The 22,327-nt window shown below is 44.6% G+C and overlaps 1 protein-coding gene across 1 annotated transcript; it reads left to right on the top strand.

The window, feature by feature from the left end:
* Positions 1 to 930: 930 nt before the first annotated feature.
* On the top strand, positions 931 to 21,104 carry LOC138961236 (transient receptor potential cation channel subfamily V member 3-like). The gene is made up of 8 exons (XM_070332836.1): positions 931 to 1,293; positions 2,158 to 2,403; positions 3,663 to 3,789; positions 4,389 to 5,064; positions 10,704 to 10,853; positions 11,158 to 11,449; positions 18,967 to 19,095; positions 19,610 to 21,104. The coding sequence occupies exons 1-8, from the start codon at positions 931 to 933 to the stop codon at positions 19,997 to 19,999; spliced, it is 2,373 nt and encodes a 790-aa protein (XP_070188937.1). The 3' UTR covers positions 20,000 to 21,104.
* Positions 21,105 to 22,327: the final 1,223 nt, after the last annotated feature.

The raw sequence follows: 22,327 nt of genomic DNA, 5'->3' as shown, positions 1-22,327 counted from the left end.
TGTGATACATGAAATGTGATATGAATGCTGTTTTTATATGTTATACTCTTACTTTCTCCCAAGCGCAAGACAAATTCTTCTATGAAAATTGAAGCCAATAAAATTTGAGTTGAGTTGAATTTTCCTATCTCAGAATATGACCTACCCATCAGCTGACCCCCACAAGGGGTTCTGCCCCTTGGACCCCGCCAGGGGGAACATCCCCCTGGACAACCACTGGCAACCCCCCCTCCCCCCCTCCTCTTAGCCTAGTCCGGCCCTGGACTACGTGTAAAAGGCAGTTCTTGTTCTTCTCACCGTGTTAGTGTAGGTGTCGTAATCTGAGCACAGGCGGAAGGTTTCATATGAAAGTGGTGGTCCAGTGAACGATACCTTCCGCCTGTGATCTGAGTTAGTTGTGGTGGTCACAGGTGGTGTCGCCGGTGGTCGTCATCTTCTTATGCTTGACACGTATAAGACAAAGTCTTGCTTCTCTGTGTGATGAGTACGTTCTGCGTTTTGGGAATCTTTCAATTGCTGAATTAATAATCTAGAAGCTCTAATTGATATTGGTGTCATCTACAAAATTAATTCAGCGAAGAATTCCTACGCTGCTCAAAGAGCAGCCAGGCCGTTGAGTTTTGACACACACACACACACACACACACACACACACACACACACACACACACACACACACACACACACACACACACACACACCCCAGCAACAACCAAAACAAACAAACAAACAAGCAAAAACAAAAACGCCCATTTTAACGAACCACCATAGAACTCATGGGTAAAGCTCTCGAAAAGTTTCACGCGTATGAAATTTATTTGTTTTGGACAGGTGTTGAATAAACCGGTGCTGCTCTTACGCTGACAACGCCCAAACACAAAACAACAACAACACATCAAATAACAGAACAGACCCATTTTTAGGACCATCATGGAATACATGCCGAGGCCTCCCGACAAACTTCACGACCTCAAATGCGCCATCAGATCCCAGGACAACGAAGAAGCGAAAAAACTGATCGAGAAAATCAACAACCCCAACGATCTGTTAGAATGTGCAGTCCAGGACATCAGCATCCTAATGTTCGCTGCCATCTACAGCATTAGACCCCTGGAGATTATCGAGGAGATGATCAAGAAGTGCCCGGAGCAGGTGACGATGCAGCCTTCCCATGGCCGCCTCAAAGGCCAGACGGTGCTGCATCTTCTCATCAACAGGGGACAGCTGGAAGCGGTGGAGAGTGTCTTGATCTTGGCCGGGAAGGAGCGTAGTGACTTCTTGATCCATGCTAAGGTAAGCGCAGGTCGGCACTAGCTTGGCGGAGTTTTGTTTGTCTGGGTTCTGAGGGAATTGTGTGTGCTGTGGTTCGGCTTCTCCTCCCGTGGCTGAAAAGGAGCGGAGTGATTTCTTGATTAGGCCAAACCAAAATATATGTTGGTTTAGGGTAGCCCGACCGACCCTAAATAATTTCTTCCCGCCGTGGCGCCGACCCTAAAACATTTTTTTCATTTCTCAAAAAGCAATCCACAAAAAAAAACCACTCTGGCACAATTTGCGAACCATACCGAGACTAAAAAACAAACAAAAAACCAAAAAAACTACCTACCGACACTATTTTTTTGGGGGGGGTCATGTAACCATAATACCAACGTATATTTTTGTTTGGCCTTAATGGGAAGGTAAATGTAGGTCGGTACTAGCTTATGGCTTGGTTATGAAGGAAATGTACGTTGGTTCTTCTCCTCCCGTGGCATGGAACGTAATACTTTCATACTTTTAACAAATCGTAGCAAAGTAGTTTCTATCAGTTCTCCAAAATTTAATGCCTCAAACCTCACATGACGTCAGAAGGATATATGCATCATAGGTAGCATTGTCAATAGCGGATGTTTCAGGGGTCTGCATATTATAAGTATAGGTTTGACTGCAGGTGCTTTTCGGCATGTGAACAGCTTCTTGTTGAGCTGTGTGTGTGTGTGTGTGTGTGTGTGTGTGTGTGTGTGTGTGTGTGCGTGCGTGCGTGCGTGCGTGCTGTGAGTGTGTGTGTGTGCGCGTGCGTGCGTGTGTATGTGTGTGTGTGTGCGTGCGTGCGTACGTGAGCTCTCTTCATTCACCTGTATTTGACTTTGACTGAGTATATGAAATTCTCCATTTTAGTCCAGGGGTAAACAATTTTGGGGAACAAGCATGATGGGTGAGCTGCCCTTGTCCGTGGCAGCCTTGACCTTCAACGAAGCAATGGTTCGCCTGCTGTATACGTGGGGAGCGGAGATCGAAGAACAGAACTCCAAGGGGGACACGGTATTTCACTCGCTGGTTCGCTACGCCCGCCTTTATCCGGAGAAACACGAGAAAGTGGTTGGCATGATGGACTACTTGAATAAAAATCTGGTTCCTGGTATGGTGCGTACACATTTACTTGCCACATTAGTACATTTTTAAGTTTCCCTTTCGATCATTTTGGCATGAGTGGAACAGCAATATCCATTGAGATGCCAAAATGGGAATCAAATCAAACACTGTGTAACCGTTGGCAAGTGCACGAAAGACCCGACTAGCCTTTGGACTGGAGGCAAAACCAGTCGAACAGAAAAGAGTTTGGGCCTATCGAGTAGCCCTGTGAACATCTGCTTTTGTTGACCAAAAAAAGGTTTGCAAAAGCAAATGAGGGGACGACAGCAGTCGACCCTATCACAAACAGCTCTCTGCAACTTGCAGGTGTCTGACCCGCATTTATTGAGCTGTAAGTAGCTAAGGGCCGGCGGACAACTCTGCAGAGCAGGTGTTGTGAAAGGGGAACTCCAACGTCACCCTGTCATCTATATTTATATACGACTTGTGTCTGTCTCTGTGTGTGTGTGTGGGTGTGTGTGTGTTCGCGATGCACGGCCAAAGTTCTCGATGGATCTGCTTCAGATTTGGTGGGCATATTCAGGTAGACCCCGGACACAACCTGGTCGATGAGAATTTTCAACACGTGCTCTCAGCGCGCAGCGCTGAACCGATTTTGGTTTTTTTGTTCATCTTCCCAGATCCATTCCCAGTAACTCTTCCTTATCTTCTCCAGTGTTTTGCGTTTATCTCCCTTCCTTCGTGTGGCGTCAATCCATATTCCCGTTACTATTTTTAGAAGGTCACTGTCCACAACGCTCAATCCATATTCCCGTTACTATTTTTAGAAGGTCACTGTCCAAAACGCTTTCATCCCGGCGAAGCCGGGTATTACTCTTCCTTATCTTCTCCAGTGTTTTGCGCGTTTATCTCCCTTCCTTCGTGTGGCGTCAATCGCGTACGGTGTACTTCTTCCCGGCGAAGCCGGCTACCCGGCGAAGCGGGTATTCATCTAGTAACTGAATACAGCTACAGTAGAAAGTTGAAGACTTTTATAGTGCTGAACGTGGGTAACAACAACAACAACAACAACAAACACAACAACAACAACAACAACAACAACAAATGCAACAACAACAGATATTGGTGTTCTGACACGAGGGGTAATTGGGGGTGTGCGCTTGGATAATCTCACGTTGCCACCGGGCCCTAATTCTACGGAACTGTACACTGTTTAGGGAAATATATTCACAACAACACACTGCGCACGACACCTTGAGTACTACCAGGGCTAACTACGTGTATTACAAGTGTACATCCCCTGTTCGCAGCTGCCCGGGGTAGCGAACAAACAAGCGTGGCGAATCGAGAATACAAAGGGGCTGACCGCACTCCAGCTGGCAGCAAAGTTGGCCACCTCCAAGTCCTCCCTCTTCGACTTCATATTTAATCTCAAAGGTTTGTTTGTTTGTTTGTTTGTTTGTTTGCTTAACGCCCAGCCGACCACGAAGGGCCATATCAGGGCGGTGCTGCTCTGACATAAAACGTGCGCCACACACAAGACAGAAGTCGCAGCACAGGCTTCATGTCTCACCCAGTCACATTATTCTGACACCGGACCAACCAGTCATAGCACTAACCCCAAAATGCCAGACGCCAGGCGGAGCAGCCACTAGATTGCCAATTTTAAAGTCTTAGCCGGGGCTCGAACCCACGACCTCCCGCTCACGGGGCGGACGCCTTACCACTAGGCCAACCGTGCCGGTAATCTCAAAGGCACGCTTAGTGACTGTCTGTGTGTGTGTGTGTGTGTGTGTGTGTGTGTGTGTGTGTGTGTGTGTGTGTGTGTGTGCGTGTGTGTGTGTGTGTGTGTGTGTGTGTGTGTGTGTGTGTGTGTGTGTGTGTGACCTTCCACACAAAGGGAAAACGATACATGTAATGGGGTTGCATGCAACTGCCCGTTCTCTAATTTTAACTTAAGCATGTCATTTTATTTCTGATTGATATGACGTATGATGAAGGTGAGTCGTGTAAGTATTCGATTTTTTCGTTTCCAGGTGTATACTGTCACTTCGACGACAGCGACGGCATGTTCAACACCTTCGAATTCGACATCACCGAGGTCGACACAATAGCTGACTGGCGCAGGCGACGGCAGAAGCTGCTGGAACGAGAGTCCTCGTTCTTAGTTAACAAAGCTTGGCATAAACCCAACAAAAACGAGATGAGCGTTTCTACTCACCACGAAGATGCAGCGTTGATGAGGTTCGAGAAAGGCAGCTCTGTCTTGGAGCTCGTCTGCGAATCGAACGCACAAGACGCTTTCCCCGTGTTGGAGAACGAAATCGTGGAAGCGGTGGTGAAGGAAAAGTGGAAGTTCTACCTGTCGTGGTTTGTCGCCTGCCTTCTCCTCCACCTTGGGCTGATGATTCTGGTCACGTTCCACTCCGTGCATAAAGCCGAGAGCATCTGCTACAAGATCCTAGCGGAGAATGCTACAACCGAGGCCTGCGCTGCGTATTCGAGTGTGGACCAAGGCACTCGAAAGGCCAAGGACTACTTCGTCTTTCTCACGTCCATGGTGTTGGTTGTACCAGCGCTGGCCATACTGGCCTACGAACTGATGCGTGTGTACCGGAGGCCGCCCAAGTTGGACCTGAACTTCGAACGGAACTCGCTCTACCGGATACTGCTCTTCATCTTAGCGCTGTGCATCCTGGGAGATAATGTATGGTAAGCTTTGAATGTCACTTTACCCCTTGCCTTGATTTAGTTAGGCCTACCACATCACAGAATTCCGTCGCGAAATAACCTTGAATGGTTGAAAACGACGTTAAACACCAAATAAATAAAGAAAGAAAGATCACAGAATCGGGGATTGCGGCGACTTTGAGTGGGTTATGACAGTTGATGCAAAACAACAAGCTCCTTTTTTGCGCAGCGATATTGCTGAAATTTTGCACGCCACCCGAAAAATAAAATAATCGCTGAATTTTGCATTAAAGCGCGACCCCTGCCGCATAGTTACGTTTCTTGTCAATTTCAAAGTGGAAAGGTTGATGATTTTGTTTACGGTCTGCTTGTTGTAGGAGTATGTCAACGGATCCACTGGTCGTATAATGATCCAAGCGTCGATAGATGCAGTGAGGTTCTGATAACCCTCGAACCAACTGCTCCTTGGATCGACTATAGGCCTACACTAAAAGTCATGTATTAGATTCCAATGTGATGGCTATATATGGCAGACAAGTGGCCAGCCTGGTCCCGTCACCTCCACCTTTTGCCCCAAAGCATGAGTGTTGACATCCATCCAGTGCCCACTGTGGATTCAAGGGTTGGTAGATCAAGGTGTCGACAGATCCAAGGTTTGACGGACCCACTGAAACTCGATCAGGACAAGCAACGCACTTGCAGAGGCGCACCCCTGGATCCATCGACCCTTGGAACCATTGACTTGTTGGATTATGATATCCCTTGGATCCGTCGACTGTGGAATCTGTTGACCTCTGGATCCATCCACAGTTGGATTTGTTGACCCCAGGGATCAGTCAACTGTTGGATCTGTTGGCCGACGGATCCTCCGACTGTTGACTCGTAAATCCATCGACGGTTGACCCAGGCATTCATCGACTGCTGGATCTGTTGACCCTTGGATCGATCTACTCTTGGGTCAGGTGGTCTGTGGATCTATCGACCGTTCGATCTGTTGACCAAGGGTTGAGTCGACTGGTGGCCAATGGATCCGTTGACTCGTGGATCAAAGCGATTGTTGACCGATGGATCCATTGACTGTCGGATTTGTTGACCCAGGTATCGATCCGCTCTTGCATCTGTTGACCCTTGGTTCCATTAACTGTTGGATTTGTTGTTCCATGGATCTATCGACGCTTTGATCTGTTGGCCCAGGGATCCATCGACTATTGGAGCTGTTGACTCGTTGCTACATCACCTGTTGGATCTGTTGACCAGTGGATCTATCGCTTCTTGAATCTGTTGACCCGTAGATACATCGACTGTTGGATCTGTTAACAATGGATTCCTCGAGTCTCGGAATCTGTTGATCCGTGGATGCATCGACTCTTGGATCTGTTGACCAAAGGACCCATCGGGCCTTGGATCCGTCGATTATTAGAATTAAGCAACCATTCTATGCTCCTTGTTCCTTTTTATGCATATATGGTCTCCGGCAATTGGTTCCACGTTACTCTCACTGAAAGCGTTCCTTCCCTTTTTTCTTTGAGATTAACATAACGGTGTTCTTTCAAACAATGTTATGCTCCCATGGGGTTGCCTTCACGTGGCGGGAGTGTTTCCACTAAGCTACCCCACCCCTTTTCTTCTCTTCTTTTGTCTTATTTCTGCCTTACCAGTCCTTTCACCTATATTTCCTTCCAAGAAAACTCTCCCTACTATTCCCTGCAGTTTTCCGATTCCTTTCTTGTTGTCTTATTTCTACCTGACTGGATCCATCACCTTTATTTCACTTACCAAAAGTCTTCTTTTCCACATCCTTATTTCTCTGTGGTCTCCTTAAGACCCAGCGTGTTTGCCGTGCGCTGCGACCTGTACTGGTTTGGGCTGGTGACCTGATGATTGAGGGGTCTACTTAGTTGCGACTTTGTAGCTCCAACACATCATTTTGGCCCAGTCTTTATCTAAAATAGGTGGTTGAAGAAGGCTTACCCGCTTCAATCAATCGGCTGGTCAAGTCTGGGTATATGTCATGACCATATTGCATCGGACCTCTGGCTGAAGGAGCAAGCGGCGGTAGGAGGGGGCGGCGGTAGTCAGGACGAACATTATGCCAAGTTGTTACCTAACCCATTTCCGCTTGGAAAGAGTTAAACCTCCTATTGCTGATTTATACCATATGTTTCCTCTTATCGTTGCGTATATCCATCTGTATCCTTGGCGCTCTGGAGTTGGATAACCGCTCCACCTGAGCGTCCCCTTGTTGGGCTCCGTGGTGGGTGGGGATCAGATGTGATGAAGACAAACTCTGCAAATATGACTTCTATGGCTTCCTCCAAAAAACCGTGCAGAAAACGAAAATCCTACAGAGATTCTTCTGAAGGCAAAGATACAGACACCGACAGTGAAACGGAGGTCAGGGCTGCTGCTGCTGCAGGGGTGTACAGGGTGCCTGGCCCCGTTACTTGGTGGTAAAGTTTGAAAATGAAATCGGAAAGAAGGCGTCTCCCTTTGCTTTGGAAAAGTGGTTTGAGGGTGTTTCCCGATTTATCAAGACCGTGAAAAGGCAAAGAGATGGCAGCTACTTGGTAGATTGCTCTACCAAAAAGATATCAGATTTACTTCTGGCCCGCCAAGATTCCCAACTGAACGTTGGTTCTGTTTGTTTTGATATCACTGTGTCAAGACACGCATCCTTAAATACCTCTCGAGGTGTTGTCCGCTCATCCCAATTCCCTGGAATGGGATGCGCGGAATTGAAGGAAGGCTTGGCATCGCAGGGTGTCACAGATGTGAAACGTGTGAAGAGAACTGAGAAAGATGGCAAGAAAGTGGAGACAAACACTCTCTTCCTAACTTTCTGTACGGCAACTATGCCTACCAGAATTGTCGTTCTCTACGAAAGTATTCCAGTTGCTCCATTCGTCCCGTCTCCGTTGCGTTGTTTCAAGTGTCAAAAATTCGGACACAGCAGCAAAAACTGCAAAGCAAAAGACATGTGCAGAGACTGCGCAAAAGAAAAACACGAAGGTAACTGTGATGGGCCCAAGCAATGCCATAATTGCAAAGGACCACACTCATCATCTTCCAGAGAGTGCCCTCAATGGAAGATTGAAGAAAAAATCCAAAAGGTCCGATCAGAAACAAACTGTTCCTTCGGTGAGGCAAAACAGAAAATCATGTCTCAAATGGCAAAACCTTCCTTTTCACAGGTCACGAGTAATCCCTCTGCGACACAGCCTGTTCCTGCAGGCTTTGAGAACTTTCTGTCAAAGGTCACTGATCTCATGGATCACCTTGTACAGAAGATTAATCGCCTGGAAAATGTTGTAGTGGCTTTGAGCAAATGTCTCGGGAAGACAGCTGTCAATGCCGATGGTGTTGACAAGTTGCCTCCGGTTGCTGAGAATACGAGTGAGAAGGCGGCTTTGCCCGACGTTTCGGACAGACGGGCGGCTGTGAGGAACACAGCCACCACAAGCACGCAGGTGGGCGTGAAAAACACCACCACTGCCCCATCCAAACTGGACAAGTGGAGGAATGCTACAAACTCCACTCGCCGTTTGGACACCAAACCGGCATCTCAACTTCGGCCTGTTTGGTCGAATTCTGTGGAGGAAAAATCAAGGTCCTCCCTCAAGGGCAGGAACATCCCGAATTCTCGAGGGAAAAAGGGAGATGATTCTCTCTTAACCTTATCAAACCGCTTCTCTTCCTTGTCAGACGAGGGGGAGGAATCGGCTATGGAAGACATTAACACAGTCTGCCCCCCGCTTGTCGAGAGCGGAGGGTCAGACATGAAATAGAATTGATTCTCTTTAAATAAGGCTTCCATATTACAGTGGAACATCAGAGGTTTTAATGCCAATCAGGAGGAACTCCATCTCCTCTTGAAGCATAATCCCTTTGCAGTCTGTTTACAGGAAACGCTTATTGGCCCAAACAAAACTATGTCCTTACCTGGGTATATTTGCTTATTACGGTCCTCGGGCCGAGGTAATGCACTTTGTATCCGTTCTGATTTTCTTTATAATCAGGTCCAATTGGACACTAACCTTGAGGCAATAGCGGCTCGCATTTCTTGTAATAGAGCTATAACTGTTTGTTCCTTGTATCTGTCACCATCTACTACGGTCACCAAAAATGACCTAGAATACTTAATACATCAGTTACCAACCCCGTTCCTTTTGGTAGGGGATTTTAACGGCCATTCCCGACGTTGGGGGAGCGAATCTTCCAACATTCAAGGAAAGATTATCGAAGATGTCATCGATAACTTGGATTTGTGTCTTTTAAATTCTGGAGAGGGTACTTTTTTAACGCAATCTGAAGAAGAATCTTATTTGGACTTGGCTATTTGCCATCCATCTTTGTTTCTTGATTTGAAATGGTCTGTGTGGAAGTGACCATTTTCCCTGTTTTGTCAGTTTTGAAGAGGATCAGGGCGAAGAAGCCCTTCCACACTGGACATTTTCCAAAGCTAACTGGGATTTATTTCGTCTTTCCACTTCAGGACAAATAACCCCAGAAGTTCTAAATTCTGAAGACCCGGCTTTAACCCTTTCCACCCTTTTGGTGCAATGTGCAAAAGACAGCATACCCAAATCTTCCTCTAAACCCAAAGGTCCAAAAACACCTTGGTTTAACGAAGAGTGCCAAGCTGTCAATCAGGAGCGTAAACGAGCTCAACGGCATATGTACCAATACCCTACGTCAGCCAATAAGATCGCTCACCAAAAACTTCAAGTTCAAAGCCGTTTCATTTACAAAAAGAGTAAAAAAAAACTCTTGGCGCAATTTCTGTTCTAAACTTAATTTCAAAACTTAAAGCAAGAAGGTATGGCAGATTATCCGTAAGATTAAAGGTAAAAATCATAAAGAGGTTTTCCAATGCCTCAAACAACATGGTCGAGTAATAACCAACAAGAAAAACGTGGCGAATATCTTAGCTTCAACAATAAATCATAACTCTTCTTCGGAACATTATTCTGAAGAGTTTCAAAAAGTTAAAGATAAATCTGAAGCTACACCCGTTTCCTTTGATTCTGCCAATTTGGAAGATTACAATTCCCCTTTCTCGATGTACGAGTGAAAGGATGGCATTTTAAAATCCAATGACTCAGCTTCAGGGCCGGATGATATCCATTATCAACTTTTGGGTCATCTCCCTGAAAACGTTCTGAAAACACTTCCTTTAGTGGCTTCAAATAGAAAAGAAGAAAGTGTTTTGGCCAGGTTACATACTGGTCACACTTATCTAACTCATGTTCATCTCCTTAAAAGAGAAGAGGCACCATGGTTTTACTGTGAGTCTTTTTATCACCGAGTGTGCTGATCTGTATGATCAACGAGAAAAGTATTTTGGCACCTTGAGCTTGAAAAGTATTTTTACAGAGGTCAGCTCCACAGCTCTTTTTGGGTTCTCAAAGGAGTCTGGTCTTTATTTTAAGATTTGAATTTTAAAACAACCTAATTTATTTGACATATAGGGTTTTGCTTTGACTTTTTTGTTGCCTTCGGGTGACGTTATGGATTTTATGTATTAGAATTGTTTTAATCTAAAAATGTGTAATGATAAACTTGTGGGGTCCTGATTTGGCCAATTATGGTCCGCTGGACCCGAAAAGCAATAGCTAACTAACTACAAACAATGTTATTGTTATTTTCTTATTATTTGTCAGGTACTGGATGGCAGGACCCACCAACAACTTCTTCCTGATTCTGGCCCTTCTAGTAGGGTGGTGGTTCATGATCTTCTTCCTCCGGCCTTTCAAGGTGTTCTCCTTCTTCACTGTCATGATGCAGAAGGTTCTGCTGGGGGACATGGCAAGGTAAGTCCGCATAAATAAGGGAGACAACTGTATCCCAGTTGAGTGTTTTCTTGTTGTGGATGTTGTTTTCATGTTTTTGTTGTTGTAGGTGATTGATGATTGATGATTGATGATGATGATGATGATGATGATGATGATGATGGACGACGACGACGACGATGACGACGACGATGATGATGATGATGATGATGATGATGATGATGATGATCTCAGTTTCTGAATTCTTTCTGTCTGTCTTTGTCCCGTACACGATTTTTGTAATGCTTTTTTTCTTTTCTTTTTTTCAAAACTTCATTCACTACAGGTTTTCTTTGTACGTCATCTTTGAATTCATCGCGTTCTCCGTGGCCTTGTACATCCTCTACATACCGGCCCCTCATGGGCCTCCGGAAGAGTTCGCGAACCTTCCGGAGACGGCCCTGACCATGTTCAAGCTGATGCTTGGGCTGGTGGACATTCAGGTGCTGGGCAAGGCCTCCATCCCTTGGCTGGCCACCCTGCTCTTCGTCCTCTTCGTCCTGCTGACCTACGCCTTGATGCTCAACTCGCTCATCGCGCTCATGGTCTGTACGTGTTCTGGCGTGGCGGCGCAAACGGTGAGTGAATTAATATGGGTAATTAAACTTGCAGCGCTTTTTATGTCGTGACGTCGGACGAGCAACGTGCGCGCGCCCGCAGGGAAATAGAGCCTGACATAGTACTGTCGATGTGGCCTGTGCGTGTTGGCGTGGCGGCGCACACGGTGAGTGAATACGGGGAGTTCTATAGTAGTATAGATTTCACAGCACTCGGGAGGTGGCGGTAGGATTTACATCACATGCTCACATGTGCACTTTTGGTTGTGAGATCACATCAAATATTCACTAAAAAATGAGAATAGGCCAAAAATAATAATAGGTGTGGTTACGGTAACATAGCCAAAAAAAATAGGGTAGGAAGGTAGGCAATCACTTTTTTTTTTAAAACTTTTTTTTCTAATGTGTACAAATTAAACCTACTTGACAGGGAAATAAGTGTGCGACTCGGGCGCTTTCGCTTTCATTGCGTTTTCTGCACTCGTTTACTTGGTTTTTTTGGTATTTTGTTGACAAATGTAATAAAAAGTTATAGGGTCGGCCCCAAAAAATAGGGTAGGTCGGGTTACCGTAACCACACCTATTTTTTTTTTTAAGGCCATATCTTCATGTGCGTGTTCTTTAATTTTTTGTCTTTCTTGCTTTTTTTATCAGTCGTTCTGTTCTTGTCACTGACCTACGCCTAAATCGATTCTAAACTTGTTCACCGTGCTCATGTTCTGCGCATGCAATTTCATGACAGATCAAACCACGCTCGAGTCGAAGAAGACGTACGTCATAGTGAGAATAATGGCATCACGTAACATTCCGTGTCACTCCTATAATGGCTAGCATGCTGTTGTCTCCCTTTGACCAGTTAATTGCATGTACGGTGTGTGCTAATGGGGTTCTATGTCTAGATTAGTCATGCGCACGAGAATACTTCCTATATTCTCTGGCACCTTAACACATTTTTGCCGTTAAACAGTGGTAAGGTAATACAAACATCATCAGTGATATTTACAACATTTTTCCTCATAAATAATGACACAGCAGCTTTTACAACATTATATTCAAGAATTCGGTTTGGCGAATATCCAATCAAATCACATATGTCTTGATATGATAATATGTCTCCCGAACGTACAATGTCAGTTAATACCAATACACCTCGTTGTATCCAACTTTCAAAAAATAAAACTTTGCCACTATACGTTATGCATGCATTATTCCATAATAAAGTCGGCCCGACTGTCCCACGATCGTAGTGGTTATTATTCAGCCAATATTTTAATACTGCTTTCCAAAAGTGTGATTTCACTAGGTCTAACCCTTTAAATCTTGCACTGTTTACATTCGATAAGAAACACTCAAAATGCTTTCCAAAACGCAAATACATCATCTTTGGAGTGAAACTCCAATTATCATTTTCATTTGATGTAGTCAGTTGTGAAACCCATTGTAATAAAAAAGAAATTTGCATTTGCCTAATATCGATCATTTTTAAACCACCTTTTTCAATTTCAAAACATAAAACGCTTCTTTTCACCTTTTCAAAGGCCTTCCGATTACAATCTCTTTTTCGCCACAAAACTCTAAACAATAAGGTATTGACTTCATTCAAAACACAGTCAGGTAATACAAACGCTTGCATAATATACACAAATTGTGAAATTAAAAACGTTTTCACAATACATATTTTCCCTACAATGCTCAAATTTCGCTTCTCCCATGCACAAATCAATCGCTTAATATTCCTTATTCTTCCAGTCCAGTTATCTTCTACCAAAGAAGCACTCTTATCATTACAAAAATATACACCCAAAATCTTCAACTTTTTCTTCCAAACAAAATTATAAAATGTTTCATCACAATGTTTTCTACTACCCAACCACATCGCCTCAGACTTTCTCTTATGTATCCTTAAGCCTGAAAAGCTAGAAAAGTCATTCATTATTTCAAGTGCATAATACATATCAATCTCATCCTTTAAAAAAAGGGTGATATCGTCTGCATACAGAGCAATTTTAATAACAGTTGCAATATCAACATTGTTCCATAACGAGATTCCTTTAATACGTCTACACTGTCTTATTTTTGATGCCAACAATTCAATGGCCAGTACAAAGGCCAAACATGAAAACGGGCACCCTTGACGAATCCCGGCTTTCACATCAAAAAAATCAGACAACCATCCACAATACTGCACTGAGCTAACCGTGTCGTTCATTAACACAGTCACCCATTGAACAAATTCTGGCCCAAACCCGAATTTTTGAAAGGCTTTAATAATAAACTCTTTTGAAATACTATCGTACGCTTGAACACAGTCAATTGCGACCAACAGGCCAGGTTGATTTAACTCGTGTGACTGTTCGATTACATCATCAATTAACCTTAATATTGTAGATACTTTTCTGCCTTTAAATATAACCGACTTGATCTTTCTGAACAATATCACCAATAACGCTTCCTAACCTTTTTGCCAAACACTTGGCTATCAGTTTATAATCGCTGTTTGTAAGGGAGATGGGTCTCCAGTTCTTTAATTCATTTTTAGGCAAATCCTTTCCCTTGTGTATTAGGGTAATGACAGCTTTGCGCTGCGTGGAAGACAATTTTCCATCGTCAAAACTTGCATTAAAAGACGCAATTAACAATGTTCTGATGCGGGTCCAAAACACTTTCAAAAATTCTACAGTAATACCATCAACCCCAGGGGCCGACCCAGATTTCATTTGTTTAAGTGCAGCGAGAGCTTCGTTTTCAGTTATTAAGGGGAGGTGGGCCAGTGCACTACCTTTTTTTTAATTTTGAATGTTTTATTGTGTCTGAATGTTATTTTATGAAAGAAATGAACAAATGATGACAAAGAATAGTCACTTTTTGTATTTTCGGTTGCTGGTTTTTGTTTTACGCAACAAAAACAGTCAAAATACAGACAAAAGTGGAGTACAGGAGATACACGGATTTTCATCAGATGTGATTGTCACACTTCTAATTATTGTTTTATTTTATCCTTCTGGGTATGCTCTAGGGGATTACGAAGCAGATCTTGTTTATTATATTTATATTTGGAGTTAGGAACACTTCTTTGTTACAACTGTCAAACTTTAGGGTAACGCTTGCGAAATTATTTTTTGAAATAATCTGGATATGACTATAATAAAATTTCAGCAAAATCCCTTCGTAATCCCCCAGAATGTTATATTCTGCACAAACTACAAAAGAAAATATTGCTCTAGCTAAATTACAGCCAGAGAAATCGCGTAACCCAAGACGTAACCGTAGGCAAAATGGCTGAACTGAGAAAAACGACATTGAAGATTGAACACCACAGAAACACTATTGAAACAGACACACAAGGACAAAACTGTGTTATGAATGAACAGCTTAGTTTATTTGAATTGCAAACTACTTAGCCTTTAGCACGCCAGCAGAGAATTTATGCGTCCATCCCTTCTTTCCCTCTGTCAACCAGCATGGGGATACTGCCCCAGCGCTAAACGTGTATCAATGACCCGATTCTCGTTTGTATTTGCATGCGAGAATAACGGCATTTTTAACGGTTACTTACTTGAGCCAGAACGAGACTTATTTCCTTCCGTTATCTCGTCGATTTGTTGGTTTCCTCGAAGTTTTCTGCTTTTGTTTTTACATCGATACAGTACTTTGGTGCTTCGACAAGCAAGATGGAGGATGATGAGTTTGAAACTTTCGTTTGAGTTGTTTTTTGACAACAAATCGTACGTGGAATCTGAACGATTTACTGAGGAAGCTCTTCGCAATGAACTGTGTATCGCGGTGAAGAAAATGACACAGTTCGTCAAGACAGTGACGGAATTTACGAAAGTGCAGATTGATACAAACAGTTGCTGATCCAGTTTCGTTCGGGAAATGGCAGGCCCAGCAAACATTACCGATAATCTGACTGATGTTGGATACTTTCTCCTGTTTTTGTTTTTTTGCGTTGCAAATGCTCAACTTGCTTGTCGAGGAGATACTGCACAGAAACTGACTCAAATTCAGCGCAAAGCAAGCCAGTGCCGAGACGTAAAAAGTGTGCTGCATGGCGTGTTCGGAAATGGCGACTTGTGGATCTGCGTGGAGATCAAAGCTTTCCTCTGTATCGGAAACACCGACAGAATCCAAACTTTGGCCTAGTACCAGCGGAACTACTTGTTGTTGCTAACCGAATTAATAAAGACATTGTCCTCTTTCTTATTTCGAGCCATTGTTATCGTATCAAAGGTTGTTTCTCAAGGAAAAATTCGCTTTCGGTTGTCACCGATCGTTTGATGTGTAACCAGGATGTTGTAAAACCGAGTGAACTTCGGGTGTTCCCGTCATGGCCGAGAGTCTCTTCGGTAGTTTCCGTATGCAAAATTCGTAAGCTGAGCATGCGCACTCACAAAGTAAACTGGTTCCCGATTTCGGTTTATGAAACGAACCAATGGATGTCGAGTACCTTCCAAATAAGGACATTTCCGTTCGATTACGATTGCTGCCTTTGCAACGGACAAGTGGCTGAGTGAATGGAACATTCATCAAAACACTGATGTCATGTTATAGGTCAAGAGCTGCTGCGCAGTTTCGTATGTCGTGAATGCACTGTTTTGCTGAGGACAAAGCTGTAACTAGCCTTTGAAATGAGACATTTTTTGGCGGGGGAATATCGACTACAGAAGACAATCAATGCCACACATGTTCACATTTTGTCTTTATTGACAGATAAATAGGACACTTTTGACAAAAACACCGACACACATGGATGATAGGTATGTTATGGAAACATAATCTGCTAAAATACCCAAAACAGTGTTTTGAACGATTTGGTCAATTTTGCACTGGCCCACCTGCCCTTAACCCTTCACACTCATTTCTCTGAAAATCTGAAATCTGTAATGTTGTCACATCAGATAAAAACTGATCCACCTTCTCATCCATGTTTTCAACGTTTACTTTTTTTCTGTACAAATCAGCATAGTAATTCTTTTGCGCGTTCAAGATTTTACGCTGGTCAGTTATCACTTCCCCAGATTCACACAGTCACTGTATACTGTCCATTATCTTCGCATTTGCTCTGGCTTTTTCAAGGTTAAGAAAATACTTTGTGTTCTTTTCTCCCTGTTCTACCCACTTCGCACGGGCGCGTACTTGGGCTGCGCGAGCTTTACACTGCTCAACTAATTCTATTTTTAACTTAAGGTTCTCACGCTCGCATTGCATTCCACAGTTATCTGGGTCATTCGCTAACCTTGCATCCAAATCATTTAGTTCAGCATACAACAAAACAATACCGTTTCTTCTTTCAACGCTTTTCTTCTGCGCGTACTGCATTGCATAATCTCTTATTTCACATTTTAACAGCTCCCATACGGTTTGATAATCAGTATCGTTTATATACTGTTCAAAAAAAGAAACGCATAGTTGCTACTTGCCAAATTTGTTTTATTTTTCGAAAAAATTAACAGAAAATCCAATATTTAGATTATTTGTTTGAAATTTGGTATGGACACAGTTGAATGCACACACAGTTCATTTGTATCTTCAAATCAATCAGTCAATCAATACGATTGGGTGCCGAGGCTGTCAAGTCAGTAGGGGGTGTGACTGCCTTGAGCAGCAACAACTGCCCGGCACCTTCTGGGCATGGACTGGATCAGATGCCGGATATCTTGCTGTGGGATGGTGTCCCACTCCTCCTGAAGTGCCTGCAATAGATCGCGGTGATTTGCCGGCGCTTCTTCTCGCCTGCGCACACGTCTGTCCAATTCATCCCAGAGGTGTTCTATCGGGTTCATGTCTGGCGACATGGATGGCCAGGGAAGCACCTGGACATGGTGGTCGGTGAGGAACTGGGTGGTGAGTCGTGCTGTGTGCGGGCGAGCGTTGTCCTGCTGGAATATGGCATCCTGGTCAGCCAGAAGAGGAAGGGCGTGTGGGCGCAGAATTTCCTCCACGTATCGCAGGGCAGTTATGCGCCCTTGGACGTGCACCAGGGTGCTCCTTCCAGCGGTATTGATCGCCCCCCACACCATGACGCCTCCACCACCATGAACGGGTGCCTCATCCACACAGTTGGGCGCGTAACGTTCGTTTACTCTCCGGTAGACCCTCCTCCGACCATCATGTCGCTGGAGCAGGAAGTAGGACTCGTCGCTGAACAACACGTGTCTCCAGTGATTCCGGACGGTCCAGCGAAGGTGCTGGTTGCCCAACTGCACTCGGTTCTGGCGATGGCGGCGGGTGAGGACAGCTCCTCTGTGAGGTCTGCGAGCTCTCAACCCAGCTTCATGCAGGCGGTTCCGCACGGTCTGGTCCGATAATCGGTGTGGCCCGGGGAGAGCCTGGACAGAAGATGAGGCCGACAGGAAACGATTCCGGAGGTGGCGGAGCCGTATGAAGCGGTCGTGAGCAGCAGTTGTCGCCCTTGGTCTTCCCGCTCGTGGCAAGTCAGCAACGGAGCCAGTGGCTTGAAACCTGACCCACAGTCTACTGATGGTGCTCTGGGACACGTGGAAGTGCCTGGCGATTGCACTTTGACTTTGGCCTGCTTGTAAACGACCCAATGCAATTTGGCGGTCTTCTCTGCTCAGTCGGGCCATCTTTCGTCGCTGAATTGTCGTCTGATTTCTTTGTGGCGAACAATCCGCTTTTATGGGTTTTGGAAGACATGGTGAGAGCTCAATATTCCCCGAGTTTCACGAGATTACACTGAAGCATGACGAGTGGTCATGCCAAATGAGCAATTTTGACATTGTAGCCACTGATAACGCATGCGTCACGTGCAGAGCTCACTTGTGGCAATGGACGAAAGGTCGACGACCAGATAAACATTTTCTGCAGTTTGGTGGATATCCTTGTAGCCATATAACTAAATTATCCAAATATTACAAGCTATGCGTTTCTTTTTTTGAACAGTATACATTCATATACGTGATTTTCAATCATTCTATTCATACCATCAATGAAATCTTTATCCTGAAGGAGAGAATTATTGAATTTCCAGTAACTCGGGCCTCTGTCAATCTCAGATAATTTGAGTTGCACAGAACAACCTCTGTGGTCGGAAAAGGGAACAGACAATAAACAACATTCCGTAGTTCTATCAAAAAGTGTTGCACATGTAAATACATAGTCAATTCTCCTAGCAATAAACGGATTCTTCTTTGACCAAGAAAATTCTTTAATACCAGGGTTAAATAATCTCCATACATCAAACAAATCGCATGCGATAAACATTTCATTCAGTTGTGACACTGCTCTTTCAGCGTGCCTTTCTGCGCACGAGAATACTTCCGTACAGTAAGCTTACCATGTGGTCACCGAACAAACGACTGTTGCACCTCACCCTTTGTGTCCGTTGGTTTGTCCACATAGAACAACCCCAAAACATTACAACTCTTTCTGCATGTATTTTGGGGATTGACAAAGAATTTCGAGAGTGAATTCGTCTCAAAAGCCGTAGAAAATGACTCGTAAGGTGACCGCCGGACTGTGCAATGCTCGGTGCAGGTGTCGTATATCATTAATAGGGTTGCACTTTCTGACCGCAGGAGCAGCACTGCAAGCTGCAGCGGTTGTCCGTCATTCTGTACATGGAGACACTGTTTCCGGTCCTCAAGATAATCCACGCACCCGGAAGACCTCTGCCTGCCATCGAGCCCGACAGGATATTCTTGCAGGCAAAGTTTACCTTCATTCTGTTTGTGTGTCTGTGTTTTGTGAAATGTATTCAAGTCTGTGGGGTGCATCATGTCCCCCCCCCCCCCCCTCATCGTTTTTACCTTGCAGACGGGGAGGTGGGCAGGAGGTGGTGTTTGTGGGGGGTTGGGGTGGGTGAGAGTGTTGATGGGGGATTGGGGTTGTCCTAAATTATGATTTCTGTTACACCAACCTTGACAACGATGACAGCAGGCCGTACTTTGAAGTTTAGGGTTTCTTAGTTTCTGCTCTTCTTTCTGGTGCGAATATCGTCGTCGTCGTCGTCGTTGTTGTTGTTCGTTTGTTGTTGTTGTTGTTGTTGTTGTTGTTGTTGTTGTTGTTGTTGTTGACGATGATGAATTTTTTCCCCAAAAAGGTTATCTGATCAGCAGCTCGCGACCGCCAGTCGGTCATTTTACTGCAATGTCTAAATCAGTGAATGAAATCCCCCCAAAAGCATAATCCCCTGTCACTCGATTCATGTTTCCCAAACAGGGCAGACACGTGATAGTCACCGACCTCAGCAAAGAGAACAGGGAACAGACACTGCTGGAGGCCTTCGAACTCCTCCGCTCCCGGAACCAACAGGCCTTCCTCAGGACAGAGGAGACGGAGGACAGAGGGGCCCTGGGCCCTGCAGAGTCGTGGACCAAAACCTCTAAGGCGTTCGACGCAGCTAGAGACGACGAGCTCGTCCACGCTGCCGAAGAGTCGGAGCTGTTTTCAGCGGCGCGCCGAATATCAGTCTTTAATTTTACTTCCTCTGTGGAGCCATCGCAGAAACCAAAGCGCCGATTGTCCGGAGAAGACACGGGGTCTCATTCTGTGGACTCGTGCATGGTCCTCTTTGGGGCAAGTACCGAGGCCGATAACATTGGTTTGTAGGGCAGACTTGCACACTCTGGAAGCGCTTTTGAAACAGTGCAGAAGAACTACTGTGCACGCTGCAATCGCATTACTGCAGGGACGCAGTGGGACATGCAGAAAGACAGGCAAGCTCGCAAGGAGTTTCGTTCTATGGGTTCATAAAAGATATTCTTTGCGAGGAATGCCGAGAAAAAAAACCCAAGTGTAAGGCGCAGATGGCAGTTTTTTTCTCTAGAACTCTCTGGATGCACTCTTGAATTAACATGGGAATGATAAAGCATCGCTGAAGAACTCATGTGCACGCAACAATCAAGTCAAGTCAAGTCAAGTCAAGTCAAGTCAAGTCAAGTATTTTATTGTTTTGGGCCCAGAGGGCTTTGAAACAAAGATATAACTTTAACAAAAAAAGGTAACAAATCGCATCAGACATCGGTGCATGCAGGAACACTCTGGGATGTTGATTCATACAAGGTACTGAAAGAACAAAATACCGAGAGCGTTGAAAAAATCCCCAGTGTAAGGCAGATGGGTTTTTTTCTGGAACAATCTGAATGCAGGCACTCTTGTAAGAACATGACCGCTAGACTTGCTTCTAAAAAAATAACCAACCCAGGAAATATTCTTGGACGATGTGCAACCACGAACGATGTGAAGGAATCACAATCGAAACCAACCACCGAACCAGTACGACGAATTTCAGGAAATGCAGGAACGCAGTATAAGGAGCCAGGCATGATTGCAATAACCATGATCAAGCCTCGGTGTTTTTTTTCTCTCGATAAGCTGTGTTACAGGGTAATGTTGGGCTTCTGAAACACGCTTGAAGCACAATTGAGTAAACATGACAGACTCTTGTGCCCACAGCTCCGTATTACGTTGAATACTACTGTGCACACGGCTAAACGAGCCCACAAACCGATGTGCTAGTGAACGACTGATGTGCCTAAATGTACATGTGTGTGTGTGTGTGTGTGTGTGTGTGTGCACGTGTGTGTGTTCTTGCTTTCGTGTGTGTGTGTGTGTGTGTGTGTGTGTGTGTATGTATGTGTGTGTGTGTGTGTGTGTATGTGTGTGTGTGCGTTCGTGTGTGCGTGAATGTGTGCGTGTGTGTGTGTGTGTGTGTGTGTGTGTGTGTGTGTGTGTGTTTGTTTGTTCGGCCTTTGCAAATAAAGCTGAAGTAGATTTTTCCAAAACAGTGTATTCGTCAAAAACAGTAGATTGAAATAAGCATTGCAAAGCAACAAACATTCAAAAAGCACACATACTAAAACGAACACACATTCTCCATTTGGCACATCACTTTCACTCTCATACACACTAAACAATTCTCAACCACTCTCACTCTATCTCTCACACACACATACGCTCGTACAGTACGCTCCCACGTCTACACACACACACACACACGGCCGTGGCCACACACACACTCACACACACTGACACACACACACACAGACACACACACACACACACACACACACACACACACACACACACATCTGGAACCTAATCAGTCTCAATCATTCTCACTCTGACACACACACTGTAACCACAATTCTCAACCACTTTCACTCTCTCACACTTCTGGAACCACAACTTTCATTCTCAATCACACACACAACACACACCTGTGGAACCACAATTCCCAACCACTTTCACACACACACACACACACACACACACACCTGTGGAACCACAATTCCCAACCACTTTCACTCACACACAAACACACACACACACACACATCATGGTCATGTAGGCCCTACGGCCAATAGGGCCGTCACGAGAAGGAAGTTCACAGCTCAAAAAAGGGGTGGGGGTGGGGGCGGGGCATTGAGTTGTTTTAGTGTCCGGCTTTCTTATTTTAAGACAAAAGACATAAGATATAAGATCAATAATTATCCATACAATGAAACAATGGATGGAAAAGTGTGGTTCATCTGCTCTTAAACCAACCAAACAACAGTGTGGCAACTGACACTGAACCATAAAAACTGATAAGTAATTCGTAAATGGGGGGAAAATAGGACATGAAAGGTTGAGATCCTCCCCTCCGCCCCCTCCCCACCCTCTAAAAAAAAGTTAGAAAAAATTAATGCCTTGCATTTGTCACGTTTCAATATATCACTCAAGGTGATTATGAACCGGTTAATTACTACTAATTAACTAACCACACCACGATCCACTCTCGCAGGCATACAATTAAATAGAGTCAACAAAAGTATAAGTTTCAGACGCCTGTTTATGTATAAACTCTCCACCTCCCTCGAGCCTTCACTCAAAATATGTTCCTTTTACGTTCTCAACACGTAAAAACCAGTGTTCACTGACAAAATGCCAGTACTA

Source organism: Littorina saxatilis, linkage group LG3 (assembly GCF_037325665.1).
Source record: "Littorina saxatilis isolate snail1 linkage group LG3, US_GU_Lsax_2.0, whole genome shotgun sequence".
Lineage (NCBI taxonomy): Eukaryota > Metazoa > Mollusca > Gastropoda > Littorinimorpha > Littorinidae > Littorina > Littorina saxatilis.
The sequence above is the reverse complement of the archived record's forward strand: the minus strand, read 5'-3'. Positions and strand labels throughout refer to the sequence as shown.